Genomic DNA, 17,869 nt, shown 5'->3' with positions numbered 1-17,869 from the left:
TCTGGTTTATTCCGATCATCGGCGATTACCAGTTACAAGCTGGGGATTTATATTTATGGTATTACATCGTTCGAGCAATACCATGTATTACATCATAAAAAATTAAAATTAAAAATCGTAAGATTTCGGAGGAAATCCGTATTTCCGACGGAACACGAAAAACAGGAAATTGGAAATGTTGCTCACCGCGCTCATACTCGATACGACCACAAAAGTCGATAAACATCCCAGACCCCGACGGGCGAAAGCGTAAGTGAGCAGTGAGCATTTACACGTCATGGTGACATCAAGGACAAGTGTTACAGAGGTGAATCCAGAGAGGTCAGTACTTAACAGGGAATTCATTGGGTGACTCTATTTAGCTTCTCCCGTGCACGAGCCAGATGACGTAATCTCTAAAGATGAAGGAGTAGAATACCGAATCACTTTGTACAAGGCACTTTGCCACCACCATAGATATTAGTCGTACCTGACTCTATGGTTAAACTTCTGCGACAGTATTATCATAGAGTTGTTGCTTTGCTGGATGTATGTAATTGATTCGGGTTTACTAAAGTTTGAAAGCCGCAATGTCATACCCGGTGAGTACAATAGCCGTTGTATGATAAAGTCCTCAATAAGGATCATATATATTGAAACCGCTACATCTGTCAGTCACAATTTGTTGCTTATAAATATTGGTAGTGGGTACTGACAGAAAGATTCAGTTACGTGTGATTTTCTGTCATAGCAGAATCTGAGCTATGCTGGTTATGGAGGCGCTCAACCCAGTAGTGGCTATCCCGGTAACACTGGTTACCCAGGACAGCAAGCTCCAAGTTCAGCTGGTTATCCTGGACAGCAAGCTCCAGGTTCATACTCTGGCGGTGCAGGTTATCCAAACGCACAGCAGCCCTATGCTGGAGGACAGCCACAGGCCGGATTTGGTGGCCAACCATCGAATTATGGCTCTTACCCAGGAGGATACGACGGAGTAAGTCCTGAAGTACAACAGTGGTTCAATGCCGTCGATGTTGACCGCTCAGGAAAAATATCAGCAAAGGAATTACAGGCGGCGCTTGTAAATGGCCAGGGAAAGAATTTTAGTGAGACAGCGTGTGCGCTAATGATAGGTGAGTTATAGTCAATGTCTCTAAGGTGTAAATATTTACAATTGTGTGTTCTGTTAGTTATTGTAAAAATTTGTATTTTCATTTTGTTACAGCTTGCACAGTGACAAATTACTTCTCATTAGGCTAACTGCTTTATGATGTAACAGAGTTGTGTGTGTCTTTGTAGACTCAAAACGAAATTGTCACCTTCTAATCTAACGTAGACCTCGGGCTGGGCTACAGATCAGTCTGTCATTGTACCTCACCGTATCGAAGATTTCAACGGGGTCCAATATTAATGTCGAACCCACTATTATTTATAGTAAGATTTCGTTGGTAGGATCCTAATTTAGTCTGTGGGATCGTTAAATGTTGCATGGTCCACTAGTAGCTTACTTCTTTCTCATGTAAATGTGTTAAGACAACAATGTTTCTCATATGATTTTGTATCAGTTGGCGATGTGTTAGTAATAGTGTCCTGACAATGACACTACAGCGAAAAAAGTCATAATCACCTGAAAAAAAGTGGGAAGCATACAAATTAGTTTGACATAAGACAAGGTTCCTCACTTCATCCACTTCACTTCAGTGTATTGTATTTATCAGTTTTCCGTCCCAAAGCATTCTAAAGTGTCTACCAGTAATGTTGGCTGTTGACATCGATATACTTTCTTTGAACCACTGTGTTAATGAACTGTGTAACACTATTTTTGTTACAAACACTAATCTGGTTGTTAAACACAGACAAACTGTTATTGAATGAGGACAAAACAGTGTATATGAATTTTCGCCCATCACATGTAGTTTTGTCAGGATAAACAATGTCAGATTTGAAAACCTACATGTAAACAAAGAGAGAACCTCTAAATTCCTTGGAATGTAAATATGATACTCTCTGGTGGGATACATAAAAAAGGTTGGTAAATAGATTGAGGATTTTGCTCTACGCTTTTCATATCCTGAGGGTTTAGAGTGGTCGGCACTTCACTGACCTGCATATCCTGAGCTGACAGTACTTGTAGCCAGATGGTTACCCATCCAGCTACAAAACAGTCATGACATTGCTAAACTTCAGTGACAAGGGGAGAACCAGTGTTTATGGTGTGGCAAAATTGTTGGCGTCCCATGGCACTGAGACACTAAAATGTGTATTCCTTGCGCTTGTACACTGCCTTCCATTTTGATGTGTTGCACACTGGGATATAATTATTACATAGATATGAATACTTAGTCAAGTGCCTCTCTCCTCCATCACTAATCATCTTTTTCTGGAGTTCAGTATCTTGCCATTTATTTATATTTACAAAACAGTGTGCTTTATTCATGAAAATTTACCACAAATCTGTTATAAGACCAGCCTTTTTCAATGATGCATCTATAAATAGTCAATGACTACGTAAAGGATACAGAATGTACGCGTATTCAGTGGCTTTGTAAAGGACACAGCAGTGTAAGGCACATAGGAGTAATGAGAATGCAGGTGTTCTCAGCGAATCTCGGTGATAAAATCGTCTTGGGTTGACAGTCACCTGTAAGTCACAAGTAAGAAACTTGTTGAAATGTTGCCAGAGAACAACGCATTGACTCAGCTGTCAACCCGAGAAGATTTTATCATCATATGGGAGTTTCTATACAAGCTAGCTGAAACCTTAATGGAGAAAGATTCAGAAAAAAAGTTGAAATGTTACTTAAGAAGAACTGTATCTATAAAATAGAATAATTTAGTTTGCTAGCCTAAACTAACAGAGCAGAGTATTCTCTTACTGTAAGTTTGTAGATGATTAATTCACTCTGCAGATGTTACATATACTTATTACAAATCTAAAATAATAAAATTAAATGTTTCCCTAGATACTATTAGGGGTAGATGATTTATTTCATTGTTCAAATGTAACTGTTGCTTTTTCTTATTATGAATTTATTTTAAGTGTAACTGTGACTTGTCTCATATTTTTCTTCTTATTGTCAATTGTTCATAATGTGGAAATACGGAAGCGTCCGATCCCGCCCGTCTGCTTTGACCCATGACGTCACAAACATGGCGGATACGACCATAAACCACGATTCCAATATGACGCATATAAAGTCTGTACGTACACATTATGAGGACTAAAATACATCAAAAAACACACACACTCACTTTCCACAAAAATCCTAATGACACTAACGGGACAAGTGCGGGAAATGGGGTGTTTTTAGGTAGGGGCAAACTAAATACAAACAAATTTAGACACCCACCCTCATACAAAACCACACAAAACGACGAAAAACCGACATCACAAAGCTCCCCAAATACCACTGAACACAGTATCATCTGGAATCGGACACTTCCCTTGACCTATATAGCTCAACAGCAGCTCCCGATCCCATAAATTAGGATCAAACACTTCCCTTGGCCTATATAGCTCAAAAACTCTCCCGATACCAATATCAACATACACACCCACACGTTGGGATTGAACATAATCATTAGTAATCATTTGGATAAACATGCACTTACAGTATCAGTGGTTTTTGCATTTAATGTTGCAGTTGGTAACTGTTTGTGCGTGAATATGGGAAGTGAACATGATGAATGAGTAGTCTGATGGTTAGATATGGTGGCAGAACCAGTGAGAAAATGGTGTTCAGTAAACTTCGTCATGGTGTGGAGTGTATGAAATTATGCGGTGGCACAATAGAATATACTGTGCAGAATATTGTCGTGTAAAATAGAATATTCAATAAAATTTAAACTGTAGTCTTAGGTTCCTGTGTAACCACTACCTTGGAAACCAGGACACTTCAAAATAGCCCACAGAGTTTTTGAAATGATGATTGGGCTACACTAAACATCAGTCCATCACCACAGCCGGTTTCCCTCCAGTTATATTTTTGTTCGCTTTGCCAACCTGCAACCAAACTGTAACATTAGGAATACAAACCAGTATTCCTAAAGTCCTGTACATCTTGAGAAACATACAATATGATAAATACATATGAAAACCACTAACCAACTTTATAATCCACAATGGACATATTAGTAATTGTCAATCTCGTGATTTCTGTATCAAAAACAGGAGTAATAAGTTTGCATCTTCAGCTAAAACAAATCATTAGATTCACCAATTCTCAGTGGCTACTGTATACTATCGTGTAATTGACTATGGCCAACAGAAATGATTTGCTAACCACACCACGTAGCAGAGGAGCTACCAAAACTCTAAGTGCACCTTACCATTGTTCAACTTAATCATAGCTAACACTTGGTTCAAGAATCATGAAAGGAGGCTGTATACATGGAAGAAGCCTGGAGATACTGACAGGTTTCAGATAGATTATATAATGGTAAGACAGAGATTTAGGAACCAGGTTTTAAATTGTAAGACATTTCCTGGGGCAGATGTAGATTCTGACCACAATCTATTGGTTATGAACTGCAGAATGAAACTGAAGAAACTGCAAAAAGGTGGGAATTTAAGGAGATGGGACTTGGATAAACTGAAAGAACCAGAGGTTGTAGAGAGTTTCAGGGAGAGCATTAGGGAACAATTGACAGGAATGGGGGAAAGAAATACAGTAGAAGAAGAATGGGTAGCTCTGAGGGATGGAGTGGTGAAGGCAGCAGATGATCAAGTAGGTAAAAAGACGCGGGCTAATAGAAATCCTTGGGTAACAGAAGAAATATTGAACTTAATTGATGAAAGGAGAAAATATAAAAATGCAGTAAATGAAGCAGGCAAAAAGGAATACAAACGTCTCAAAAATGAAATCGACAGGAAATGCAAAATGGCTAAGCAGGGATGGCTAGAGGACAAATGTAAGGATGTAGAGGCTTGTCTCACTAGGGGTAAGATAGATACTGCCTACAGGAAAATTAAAAGAGACCTTTGGAGAGAAGAGAACCACTTGTATGAATATCAAGAGCTCAGATGGCAACCCAGTTCTAAGCAAAGAAGGGAAAGCAGAAAGGTGGAAGGAGTATATAGAGGGTTTATACAAGGGCGATGTACTTGAGGACAATATTATGGAAATGGAAGAGGATGTAGATGAAGATGAAATGGGAGATAAGATACTGCGTGAAGAGTTTGACAGAGCACTGAAAGACCTGAGTCAAAACAAGGCCCCGGGAGTAGACAACATTCCATTAGAACTACTGATGGCCTCAGGAGAGCCAGTCATGACAAAACTCTACCATCTGGTGAGCACGATGTATGAGACAGGCGAAATACCCTCAGACTTCAAGAAGAATATAATAATTCCAATCCCAAAGAAAGCAGGTGTTGACAGATGTGAAAGTTACCGAACTATCAGTTTAATAAGTCACAGCTGCAAAATATTAACGCGAATTCTTTACAGACGAATGGAAAAACTGGTAGAAGCCGACCTCGGGGAAGGTCAGTTTGGATTCCGTAGAAATGTTGGATCACGTGAGGCAATACTGACCTTACGACTTATCTTGGAAGAAAGATTAAGAAAAGGCAAACCTACGTTTCTAGCATTTGTAGACTTAGAGAAAGCTTTTGACAATGTTGACTGGAATACTCTCTTTCAAATTCTGAAGGTGGCAGGGGTAAAATACAGGGAGCGAAAGGCTATTTACAATTTGTACAGAAACCAGATGGCAGTTATAAGAGTCGAGGGGCATGAAAGGGAAGCAGTGGTTGGGAAAGGAGTGAGACAGGGTTGTAGCCTCTCCCCGATGTTATTCAGTCTGTATATTGAGCAAGCAGTAAAGGAAACAAAAGAAAAATTTGGAGTAGGTATTAAAATTCATGGAGAAGAAGTAAAAACTTTGAGGTTCGCCGATGACATTGTAATTCTGTCAGAGACAGCAAAGGACTTGCAAGAGCAGTTGAACGGAATGGACAGTGTCTTGAAAGGAGGATATAAGATGAACATCAACGAAAGCAAAACGAGGGTAATGGAATGTAGTCAAATTAAGTCGGGTGATGCTGAGGGAATTAGATTAGGAAATGAGACACTTAAAGTAGTAAAGGAGTTTTGCTATTTGGGGAGTAAAATAACCGATGATGGTCGAAGTAGAGAGGATATAAAATGTAGACTGGCAATGGCAAGGAAAGCGTTTCTCAAGAAGAGAAATTTGTTAACATCGAATATAGATTTAGGTGTCAGGAAGTCGTTTCTGAAAGTATTTGTATGGAGTGTAGCCATGTATGGAAGTGAGACATGGACGATAACTAGTTTGGACAAGAAGAGAATAGAAGCTTTCAAATGTGGTGCTACAGAAGAATGCTGAAGATAAGGTGGGTAGATCACGTAACTAATGAGGAGGTATTGAATAGGATTGGGGAGAAGAGAAGTTTGTGGCACAACTTGACTAGAAAAAGGGATCGGTTGGTAGGACATGTTCTGAGGCATCGAGGGATCACAAATTTAGCATTGGAGGGCAGCGTGGAGGGTAAAAATCGTAGAGGGAGACCAAGAGATCAATACACTAAGCAGATTCAGAAGGATGTAGGTTGCAGTAGGTACTGGGAGATGAAGAAGCTTGCACAGGATAGAGTAGCATGGAGAGCTGCATCAAACCAGTCTCAGGACTGAAGACCACAACAACAAACCATTGTTTCGTATGAGCATGAAATCTAAGTGTAAAGTTTAAAACTAGATGATCAGAGCATGCTAATATGAAGAATGCAATTAAAATACATAAGTTGCTATTTGCAAGAAAATGCTGTGAGACGGTGTGGCCATCTGGATACAATTTTCGTAACTTTACTTATGTCGTGACCACACATTTCTTTTTCATCAAGTGTTTTGACTTTGTCATTTTCAAAGGCTACAAAAATATGATACATTTCACCATGGATAAGACACATTACGATGACTAGAACATGGCTTCCTAGCTTAGATACATTGTATTATGTCGACATTCTCGAGCACGATACAAATGCAAACTGCTACCAAACGAAAATTTTGGAAGCAAAGGGGACTAAGCTGCTAGGCAGTGGTCAGTATTAGAGATGGGCAAAACTGTTCTTTTCAGAGATCGGATCAGAACTGTTCACTCCCTGAAATGAATGAGCTCTTTTCCATGACTCACCACTCATTTACAATAGAAAATAAATGGAAGGCACATTGCCCTTTAAACTTGGTTTATTCCAGTACTATACCTGTATTTTGATCTTATTTGATCCTATTTTGAAGTAACACAGATAATGAGTAAGAATTTTGTATTGTTTATTGAAATTTCCACGATATGACAAAGTTTTTGATTATTGATTTATTTTGCACTATCGTGGTCTTTTGGGTGATCGGAAAATGTTGTAACTTGAGATTTACATTAACAATATATTTGGCTATAATGTATTAAAATTTGATTAACCTCATACAAATACATCGCATGCCATATATTTTTAAAGTGAACGTTTCCTTACGAAGACGCCTAAAATCGCTAAATCCGTACCAGAATAAGAAAAAAAAATATAAATTTAACTGTAAGACGAAAGTGCTGCATATAGCCTTACGCAGAATAAAACAAGGAAAATATTGGTGTATCACATTTTGCGATACGTTTATCGGTTCGCTCGTAATTAAAGCGTAAATTCGAGTGTCCATAATAAAAATCCTATAGTAAGAGGAGTTGTCAGGAACCTAATCTGATCAGTTTAAACAAATAAAAATAAATGATGTATACATAACATAATAATGTGGTTATAATAGAAGGAAGCATTCCACGAAGGAAAAATATACCTAAAAACAAAGATGATGTGACTTACTAAATGAAAGTGCTGGCAGGTCGACAGACACACAAACGAACACAAACATACACACAAAATTCAAGCTTTCGCAACAAACTGTTGCCTCATCAGGAAAGAGGGAAGGAGAGGGAAAGACGAAAGGATGTGGGTTTTAAGGGAGAGGGTAAGGAGTCATTCCAGTCCCGGGAGCGGAAAGACTTACCGTATATGTGTGGATGGATATGTGTGTGTGTGCGAGTGTATACCCGTCCTTTTTTCCCCCTAAGGTAAGTCTTTCCGCACACATATCCATCCACACATATACAGACTCTGTATATGTGTGGATGGATATGTGTGTGTGTGCGAGTGTATACCCGTCCTTTTTTCCCCCTAAGGTAAGTCTTTCCGCTCCCGGGACTGGAATGACTCCTTACCCTCTCCCTTAAAACCCACATCCTTTCGTCTTTCCCTCTCCTTCCCTCTTTCCTGATGAGGCAACAGTTTGTTGCGAAAGCTTGACTTTTGTGTGTATGTTTGTGTTCGTTTGCGTGTCTGTCGACCTGCCAGCACTTTCATTTGGTAAGTCACATCATCTTTGTTTTTAGGTATATAACATAATAATGTAATATACATAGCGGTATTACTACGAAGAACAATATCCAGTAGAGACGAACTCCGATGCAGAAGCACTGAGTCGAGCAGGTCGAGCCGCGAGTTGTATTACTGCGTGAGCTAAGACGGCAGAGACCAGAGTGACATCTGAGTTGCTTTGCTCAATGCTCTGGCTAGAGTCGAGAACGGTGGGGTGAGCGTTGAGCGGGCGAGTTCAGAGGGTGGGGGAGCGGTGAACGGCCACCAGTCACCCACTCCGAGACAAATTGTCCGTTCTCTTGCGAGCAGGTTGTTGCAAGTAGTTCCTATGTTCTCCGCTAGGAGGCTCTCTGTCCTGTTGCTCGCATAAACTGCCCAGAGGGCAGAACGTGCGACTGAAACGATCGCCGACAGAGTGCGATGCTAAGTTAAGCTGCGCCAGACACTGCACGCGGCAGACGACGCACAGAGACGGCACGGCATATGTGAAACACAAAATCCAATGGGGCACTGCACAATACAGGCAGCCAAGGTAGAAGCAGGGCAGAGGCCGGCGCTGGCTGTGTTGTGTGGCGTGCACTGTGCTCTGACCAGCAGAGGCGCCGCTGATATGCTGTGTTGTGTGGCGTGCACTGTGCTCTGACCAGCAGAGGCACCGCTGATATGCTCTCTCTCTCTCTCTCTCTCTCTCTCTCTCTCTCTCTCTCTCTCTCTCTCTCTCTCTCTCTCTGCGCCGTGGGAAACGTTTGGAGCTACCGTTCTTTTTTTCTGAATCACTGATTGTTCACTCCTTTGAAAGACTCAACTCTATGTATCAGTTCAGCAGCGGATCCCCCATCTCTAGTCAGTATGTGGTACAGTATCTGTTTACAATCACAGTGTGTTACAGATTCTTTTATCTAATACACAGGAAGAATGCGCTGATAGGTGCTGGGGCCAACTGTCTGTTAACAGACAAATCTTATTGTTTTATTTACAACTTATAGCACAGAAATTACTACCATTAGTGAAAGTTCATAAATATTTAATAAAAGTTGAAGTTATATAGATTGCTAGAGGGTTGTAAAGGAATTGATTAAAGTTGACACACTTAAGATACCGTACATAAAATCATCTATGGTTGTACAACCGTTAAATTGCTTTCTGCTACTAAAAAACATTGTAGATTGCCATGTTGCAATTATGGAAAGGGGGAAGGGTCAAGGGGAACAGAATATTAATCTTAAAATATTAAAGAATCCTGTAAAACTGTTTCACACCATATAGCAGAGATGCTGAGTTGCAGATATGCACAACAAAAAGACTGTCACAAGTAAATGAACCATTAGCGCATCTATTGTTGACGAAGACCTTAATGGCCGAAAGCTTCATTTATTTGTGACAGTCTTTTTGTTGTGCATATCTGTAACTCAGCATCTCCACTATATGGTGTGAAACAGTTTGGTGAATTGCAACTTTCCTTTTCATAATATTGTTACATTCCATCCTGGATTTTTCACTGTTCGATTGCTGTAAACTGTTTGTAATACTGTGACTACAAATATTTATAAAATGACATCTGAAATAAAATAATGTGAAAGTGTTGTAAAACAGTTATAGTAGTGCTGTTGTCAACAGTTTTCAACGTTTGCCATGCAGTGTTAGGTGCTTATAAATACTCTATCGGCATGCTTAAGATAATGTACATAAGATGTTCTATGTTTATATGACCATAAAATTGTTTTCCTGTAAACAACAAACATTGTAGAATGCCATGACACAAATTAAAGAATGGAGGAAGAAATGCACGATATTAATCTTGGCATATTAAAAATCCTATAAAACTGTTTGTAGTACTGTGACTACAAAGTTTGTAAGATGTTAACTTTAAGTAAAATAATGCAAGTGCATAATTGTCTGATACCAGTTTTGTGTTGTACTTTTGTATCTATTGAAAATGATGGAAAGTCAAAATGCGTAATGTTGATGAGAAATAAAAGTATGGTCAAGACATAAGTAAAGTTATTAAAATTGTAAATTACATAACCTTTTGAGAGTATCCAACTCTCAAACAGTTTTGTGCAATGTATCATGGTAATAAATCTCACACGACATTTGTAGGCTTGCCTTGTAAGTGTTAAGTCACACAATCTGAGCTCAGAGAGGCAACAGATATATGAAACAAAATGTTCATCTTATCAGACAATTGTATATGAAGGCAAGCATTACAATTTCTACCATAGAGATTGATATTTAGATTAAAACTATATAATTAGCTACAAATTAAATTGTGAAATCATTATTACTCTACATTAAAGGACCAAACAAATATATTTTGTAAAACTACATCTTCACTTCAAATTATAGAAAGAATACCATAGTACTGAAATGGTCATGTCTTTGTATCCCCATATTCACTGCCCCATCTATACTCAGCAAACCACTGTGAAGTGCATGGCAGAGGATATGACCCATTGTACCAGTTATTAGGGTGTCTTTCTGGTCCATTCATGTATGGAGTGCAGGAAGAAAGAGTGTTTAAATGCCTCTGTTTCTGCTGTAATGAATCTAATCTTATCCTCACAATCCATATGGGAACAATACACAGGGTATTGTAGTATATTCCTAGCGTCATCATTTAAAACAGGTTCTTGAAATTTTGTAAGTAGGCTTTCTCGGTAAAGTTTACATCTATCTTCAAGAGTCTGCCGGTTAAGGTTCTTAATCTTGTCTGTGACATTCTCCCATGGCTCAAAAGAACTTGTGACCCTTCATACTGTCTTTCTCTGTATACTTTCAATATCTCTTTGTTACAGGTATATTGAGACCTCTCCTTTATGCTAGAAGTTGTTTTTCCTCTTGGTAATTTTGTAATTGAGTGTACTTCATCACAGTATCTGCAGCCATCCTGCATATGATGTTATTGTTTTCTGACATTGTAAACTGCAGCAACTTGATTTGAACAAAACATTTTTGACAACGTGTGCCAGCCTAGAATTCAAACACAAATTGTGGTCAGTGAAGTATGCCTACCACTTTTTCTGTTCAGACCCACTTTACTAAAGCTTCAGTTTCCCACATTACTGCCCATACCAGTAAAAGTTACATAGTGGACTCCCTTTATATTTTTCGTAATTTGTATGCATTATTTATACATAACAAGCACCAGCATACCAATTGGAGACTTGTCCATTGTATATTGTAGGTTTTCTGAATGTACATTGGAGATTTAGTTTCTATAATTAAAAATGTTTTAAATGTGGCATGGATGTAGATGACATGCTACATCACAGATCATTAACCTTTACGTTGTGCTTGCATTCATTGGCTTCGCCAGGTTTTCACCTTCCAACCTAACTTAGACATCTGGCTATGCTACAGTTCTGTGTGGTTTTATTTTCATATATAGATAAGTGTACAGAATTGTTTTGTGACATGGGAGCAAGCTGTAGATAGCATTTCATTAGCACAGAAATTGATGTGCAGTGATTAGCTGTGTGACATTGTCCGTACTGGTCAGAACCTTCTGCGGATGATGTTTGACTTTTCAACAAATGTGTCTTGTTTTATTAAAAATTGATGTTTTATGAATAAAAATGTGATTCAGAATATAAACTGGTTTTATGTTAAACATATCACAGTGGTTGAAAAGTAAATATCAGGAACTATCATGAACCAACTTGTTTCTACAAAAAATACGCTGTGTGACATGTATTAAATTTCAACAACCAGCAGACTATCCCAAAAATATGCTTCATGAGTACTAAAAATGGAAGATACTCAATAGGTACACACATGCATTTGCAGAAACAGTATGGTGGTTTATGGAATATTTATGTGGCTTTGAATTAAGTTGCTACTTCATCAGCCATATTCATCTCTTGAAACCATCAGAGAACCATGTGGGTGGTTGGTGATTCAGAATATTCTGTGTTTTTTAGGACATCAAACACCTAATTTTTTGTGCCAGGTTTATTACAAGGGATGATCAAAAAGTTTGTTTGAAGGGTGTGTAGTCTAGAATTGATATGCCAGTCAGGCAAAATCACCGTGAGCAGTGATGTAATCATCACACTCATGCATCGTAAATAATACAGTGTGATCCATGGCTAAGCTCATTTCTAGAGCAACAGATTTTTATCTGCCACAGTAACTTTGTTGGTTAGTGACTGTACTGCTGTACCAAGTCTTCTGTGCTTTCTGTGCCACCCATGAACATGTGAAAATGATAGATGGGATTCCCACCGTTGTAACTTCCTGATTTAATGAATGGTTTTTCTTGTTTTGCCACTTCATAAAATGACAATCCAGTTTGGCTGTTGGTTTATGCATTGAAAACAACCTCTTGCAAATTCTGTGATCTAGACACATGGCTTTCTTGTCTGATGGAAGTGTGCACCATGTGAACCAATATTTTATAGCTTTTCTTTTTCTTATGTAAAATGATATCAGTTGCTGCTCTGAAAGTATACATCAGTGTGTGATCCTCTTACATTACATGCTGTGTCTTAGTGATCCACCTTTCATATTGTATTCCTAAATGTTGACAGATAAAATTGTAATTAGTTTATTTTGAATCAGAAAAATCTTAAATTATGGCATTTGCCACTCAGGTCAGTAGAACTCTAGAGATTTGAAATTGTAGGTGTGTTAACAACTAATTTAATGCATTTATGTGGAACATCCACAAATTCTCGATTAATGAGTCTGTCTGTAAAATTTAGATCACCCAATGGATTAGAAGGTATTAATTATCAGAGTTCAGTTCATATTCTGGCAATAGGTAGGAAAGTTCGGCGCAATCGACTGCTATGTCATCCTTCCTCAGTGGCATCATTGGATGCGGTATGGAGAGGCGTGTGGTCAGCACACAGTGCTCCCAGACATTGTTGGGTTTCTTGACCTTGGAAGCATTACTAATCAGTTGAGTAGCTCTTCAGTTGGGCTGAGGTGGCTGAGTGTATCCTGTACCAACCCTTCTACTAAGGAAAAATAATAGCACCCTTATAAAGCTCGAAAGCCAGATGGAGATTGAAATCAGAAGTGTTATCAGAACCAAGATAAACCAAATGAATGCCTAACGGTAAATAATACAGTGGCTTTGAACTCTCTCTCTCTCTCTCTCTCTCTCTCTCTCTCTCTCTCTCTCTCTCTCTCTCTCTCTCTCTCTAAGTTCCATAGATCTAATGTTTTATTACGTTTTCAAAGAGACATATATATCTTCATGTATAACAGTTTGTTACTCCTGGAAGTTATCAGGTTGTCAGTAATGTTTGATATGTTGGGTTTGTTTGCAGATTGTGTTAGTGAAAATGGTTTATATATCCACCTGCTGCATGGGGACGTAATTCCTCTGTTAACATATAATCTTTTTCTTTTGTGAAGACACCGTTTACGTAATCATTCTCGTCCAGTAATTCTTTTCTTGGATGGTTAGGTTACATTGCACAGTTGAAATAAATACTTTTTTTACATTCATCTGTCTCCCTCTTCTTACAGCCGTCATTTACAACATGGCATTAACTGAAAGCACCATTGAAGCATTTAATACTACCCGCCCTTGAAAGATTAATACCATTCATGTGAACCAGTGACTGAGGCAGAAGATACCTTTATCACTTATTTGAAGATAGTTGTATGTCTTATCAGTCTACATACCCTTGAATGAGAGAGAGTTAAATGTATAATTGTTGTTTTGTCACAGGCATGTTTGACCAAGACAAAAGTGGAACAATTGATGTCAAAGAATTTCAGCTTTTATACAATTACATAAATCAGTGGCTTGCAACATTCAGAAGTTATGACAAAGATGGTTCTGGAAGCATTGAAGAACATGAGTTGAACCAAGGTGAGTTCCATTTGCAAATTATTAAATCAACGCTCATTAATAACAGTATAGCATGCCCCTCCTGTATGTGTCAGGCTATAAGATGAAAGATGTCTCATAAAAGCGTATTAGTCATTTGTCAGTGTTAAACACATGGAACATTGGATTTTCTACATAATGTTTGTTCTTTCTTCATCACCCTCTGACCTTTGTCTAAGTGTAAAAACACTGAGCTGACTTAATAACCAACTCCTATACTGATTATTTTGTCTTTTTCGTATTGACAATTTCCTATTTTTCAATGCTTTCATTGTGTTTTTGTGATTTATGTATGTGCTTAATTCTTTCACTTGCAATCCAGTCCATAGATAAACTACTTAATGTTTAATGGCATAAACATATTAATTGTGGTTTTTTATTTTATTTATTTTTTTTTTTTTTTTTTGCCAACTACTCCTAATTGTCGGTTTTCACTGAGTGAGATAATACTCATGCTTGCTTGTCTCATTTTTACTAAGTTTTTAAAAAATTATCATTTTTTGTGTATGATAGAGACTTTGATATCATCTTAAATTTTACCCTTTTCCTTAACAATGTCTTGGTGCAATATCTACAGCCCAGTGCTCCCAGCTCATATAATTCCAGTGTTCTTAAAATGGTGACACATTCAATAACTTACAGGTTAACATTTTTAGTTTGTGTCATCAGATGACAGTTCTTTAAAACCAATTTGTTTTTTATGACTTTAGCTATCTCATGGCCAAGTCCTTGAGAAATGTTTTACTGTCCTATGTTGTTAAGCTGTAAGAGCATTGCACCTTTTTGGTCCTCAAGGAAATTCATTTCTCTTGAAAAAAGTGAAAACAGCCACAGTCTTCTTCATATTAATGTTTTGTTGGCGCATAATAATTATAATTTACAGTCCTAAATGTTGCACAGATGATTGTTAAAGCATTACTGATCTCTTCATGTTTGAAACTGTTGAAAAAACTAGCTTGTCTTGGGCAGCCATGCCTCCTGTCTTGAACAATTTCCTTTTTAATTTAAAGTTTTGGATTTTAAAACATTGAAGTAATTCTGTTGCAAGTGATGTACGTACACTGGTTCAATTTACCAGAAGGCGAAACTCTCTCTCTCTCTCTCTCTCTCTCTCTCTCTCTCTCTCTCTCTCTCACACACACACACACACACACACACACACACACACACACACACACACACATATATATATATATATATAGAGAGAGAGAGAGAGATATTCGTTCTAGAAATAATTTTTAATCCAAGACAATCTCTTTCATCTGGTCATTGTGTGTCCTGATCCTCGGGCTACACACTGTTTAGTTAGACTACAGTGCTTCAGACTGTAATAACTGTAGTCACAAATAAGGGGACACTTCTGTGAAGTTAGTAATTTAGAGTGTGATGTAAAGGACATAAATTTGCAACAGCTTAAGCATGTGCCAGACATGAGCAGTTACACAAATGCTGTGTGATGGATTTGAATGATATGTGCAATAAGACGTGCATTGTTAGGCAAGGTATTTTATTAAATGGAGAGAAGAGCTGCAGAGTGAACTTGTAAACTTATAAAAGTAGATAACTTATAAACTTATAAAAGTAGAGGGGTTTGTGAAAGTAGATGAGGAAGCAAGGTGATGATAAAAAGTTATCAATGTTTGTAAGGTTTGACTTTATCTTTTCTGCCTCTCTTACCTGTGCTACGAGTGTGGTAGGATTGACTTAAATTGTAAGTGTTGGTAACAAAGCTGATGTGTGTTGTTACATTGTTAAATACTATTTACTGTAAGATGATGATACAGGTTTCACAGGTTATTAACTGGAATATTATTTGGAGTGCAGTAGATTGCACATTTTGTAATAGAGAAAGTAAAGTGTAATTTAGAAAAATAATTACAAAGGAGGGTCTAGACAAATCAGTAGATGTAACATATTTAGTGTTACGATAAATACAATCTGGATTATGTTGGAAATGTTGTAGATTGTACAGAATAATGGTAAAAGAATAAAAAAAAAAGTTTTTGTTATATAGTGAACACTGCCTATCAAGACTGAAGAAAATTAATGGTTTCTTCAAAACAGTGCTAGAAATTGTGGATTTTTAATAGTAGCTTTTCTAGATGACAGCCATCTTGCAATTTTATCACTCCAGTAAGATGTTTGATGAAGGAATGTACTATCTGTTATAGCCATTCCCTCCCTCCCCTTACTCTCTGTACTATCTTCCTCTTACTGTAAAAGCAACAGAGAAACCAAAGCTTCACTGTTCTTCTCCTCAGTGAATATTGTAACCTCATTTTCCATTAATTGGTTTGCATTATTAGTTTTAAACCAGTTTGCAATTGTTCATGAAGTTGTGAACTGTTGAAATAGAAACAAATGCCTTTTTCAGCTCTTCAGCAGATGGGATTCCGTTTCTCTCCAGATTTTGTGAAGTTTCTAGTACAAAGGAGTGATCCAAGAGAACATAAACGTATAACTGTTGATCAGTTCATTGTTATATGTGTGCAGATACAGAGGTTTACAGGTAGATACTAAATGTGTAAAGTTTTCTTTTTAGTATGATATGTCCTATAAGGTAGTGTTGTTAACAGAATATCTTCTTTTATTACAGAGGCATTTCGAGCCCGCGACAAGGAAATGAGGGGTGTAATTACTATTGGATTTGAGGACTTTTTAGGCTTGGCATTGAGCTGTTCTGTATGAAGTCACTTCTGTATTATGGAAGCTTTATACCAGATGGCTATATTATTTCAATAAACATCTATAGTTATTGCCAGAAGCTATTTTTAATACATTTCTTCTAAGCTGTGATACTGCATTCATTACCAGAGTGGTTTTTTAGAAGCACATAGTATTATTACCTTTTTATCATAGGGTACAAAATTCTCAAGGAAATTACACACATTTCTGTATTATCTCACAGAAGGTAGTGTATTATTTTTTATTTTATTGTGTTTAATTTTTTTAATCTTTTGAATGCAATTATCAATTTTTGCTTATGCTTAATGCACATCAGAATCTTCCAATAAATTTGCATAGATTTTGCTGTACTTTTTATGTAAGAGCATGGCCAATATGTATCTGTGGATTTACCACATACTTGTTTATTTCAGGCTGTAATCAGTTCACTTTTGTCAAAGTAATTTTTGTCTGCTAAAGTTATCATGTTAATTTTATATTAAAAGTTGTTTATTACAACCAAGAACACTCTCCATTTTCTTTTTGTTTTCCGATTTGACTACCATTGTTCCTTTATGTGCTATATACAGCAGCTTCTCTTTGAAACACAAACTCTCTCTCTCTGTGTCTCTCTCTCTCTCTCTCTCTCTCTCTCTCTCTCTCTCTCTCTCTCTCACACCTCACACACACACACACACACACACACACACACACACACACACACACACACACTCACACTTAAGCTGCTGCATAATTATACCAAAACATCTTATACATTCTAACAACTCATATTATAATCTAGGTATCATCAACATTGGTGACTATACTTCCTGGAATATTAATATTCCTGATTTTATCTAACTACAACACAAAGGTGTGTCATCAGTATGACCTTTTTGTCTGATCTGTGGTACATTGCATATGTTTAATTTTTTCATTGTTCAGAGTTTATCTTCATCAGGCAAAGGGTAGTGAGAGGGGTTTCATGAGGTGTGGGG

General features: G+C 37.6%; 1 protein-coding gene across 2 annotated transcripts; it reads left to right on the top strand.

The window, feature by feature from the left end:
* The first annotated feature begins 336 nt into the window (after positions 1-336).
* LOC126175452 (peflin) lies at positions 337-17,372 on the top strand. Of its 2 annotated transcripts, none has more exons than XM_049922254.1 (5): positions 337-581; positions 731-1,112; positions 14,046-14,189; positions 16,582-16,716; positions 16,804-17,372. In XM_049922254.1, the coding sequence occupies exons 1-5, from the start codon at positions 570-572 to the stop codon at positions 16,893-16,895; spliced, it is 765 nt and encodes a 254-aa protein (XP_049778211.1). In that variant the 5' UTR covers positions 337-569; the 3' UTR covers positions 16,896-17,372. The 2 variants fall into 2 exon arrangements, with proteins under 2 accessions (XP_049778211.1, XP_049778212.1); XM_049922255.1 differs by having other exon boundaries at positions 341-581; positions 734-1,112; positions 16,804-17,371.
* Positions 17,373-17,869: the final 497 nt, after the last annotated feature.

This window comes from Schistocerca cancellata, chromosome 3 (genome assembly GCF_023864275.1).
Source record: "Schistocerca cancellata isolate TAMUIC-IGC-003103 chromosome 3, iqSchCanc2.1, whole genome shotgun sequence".
In the NCBI taxonomy this organism is placed as follows: Eukaryota; Metazoa; Arthropoda; class Insecta; order Orthoptera; family Acrididae; genus Schistocerca; species Schistocerca cancellata.
The sequence above is the reverse complement of the archived record's forward strand: the minus strand, read 5'-3'. Positions and strand labels throughout refer to the sequence as shown.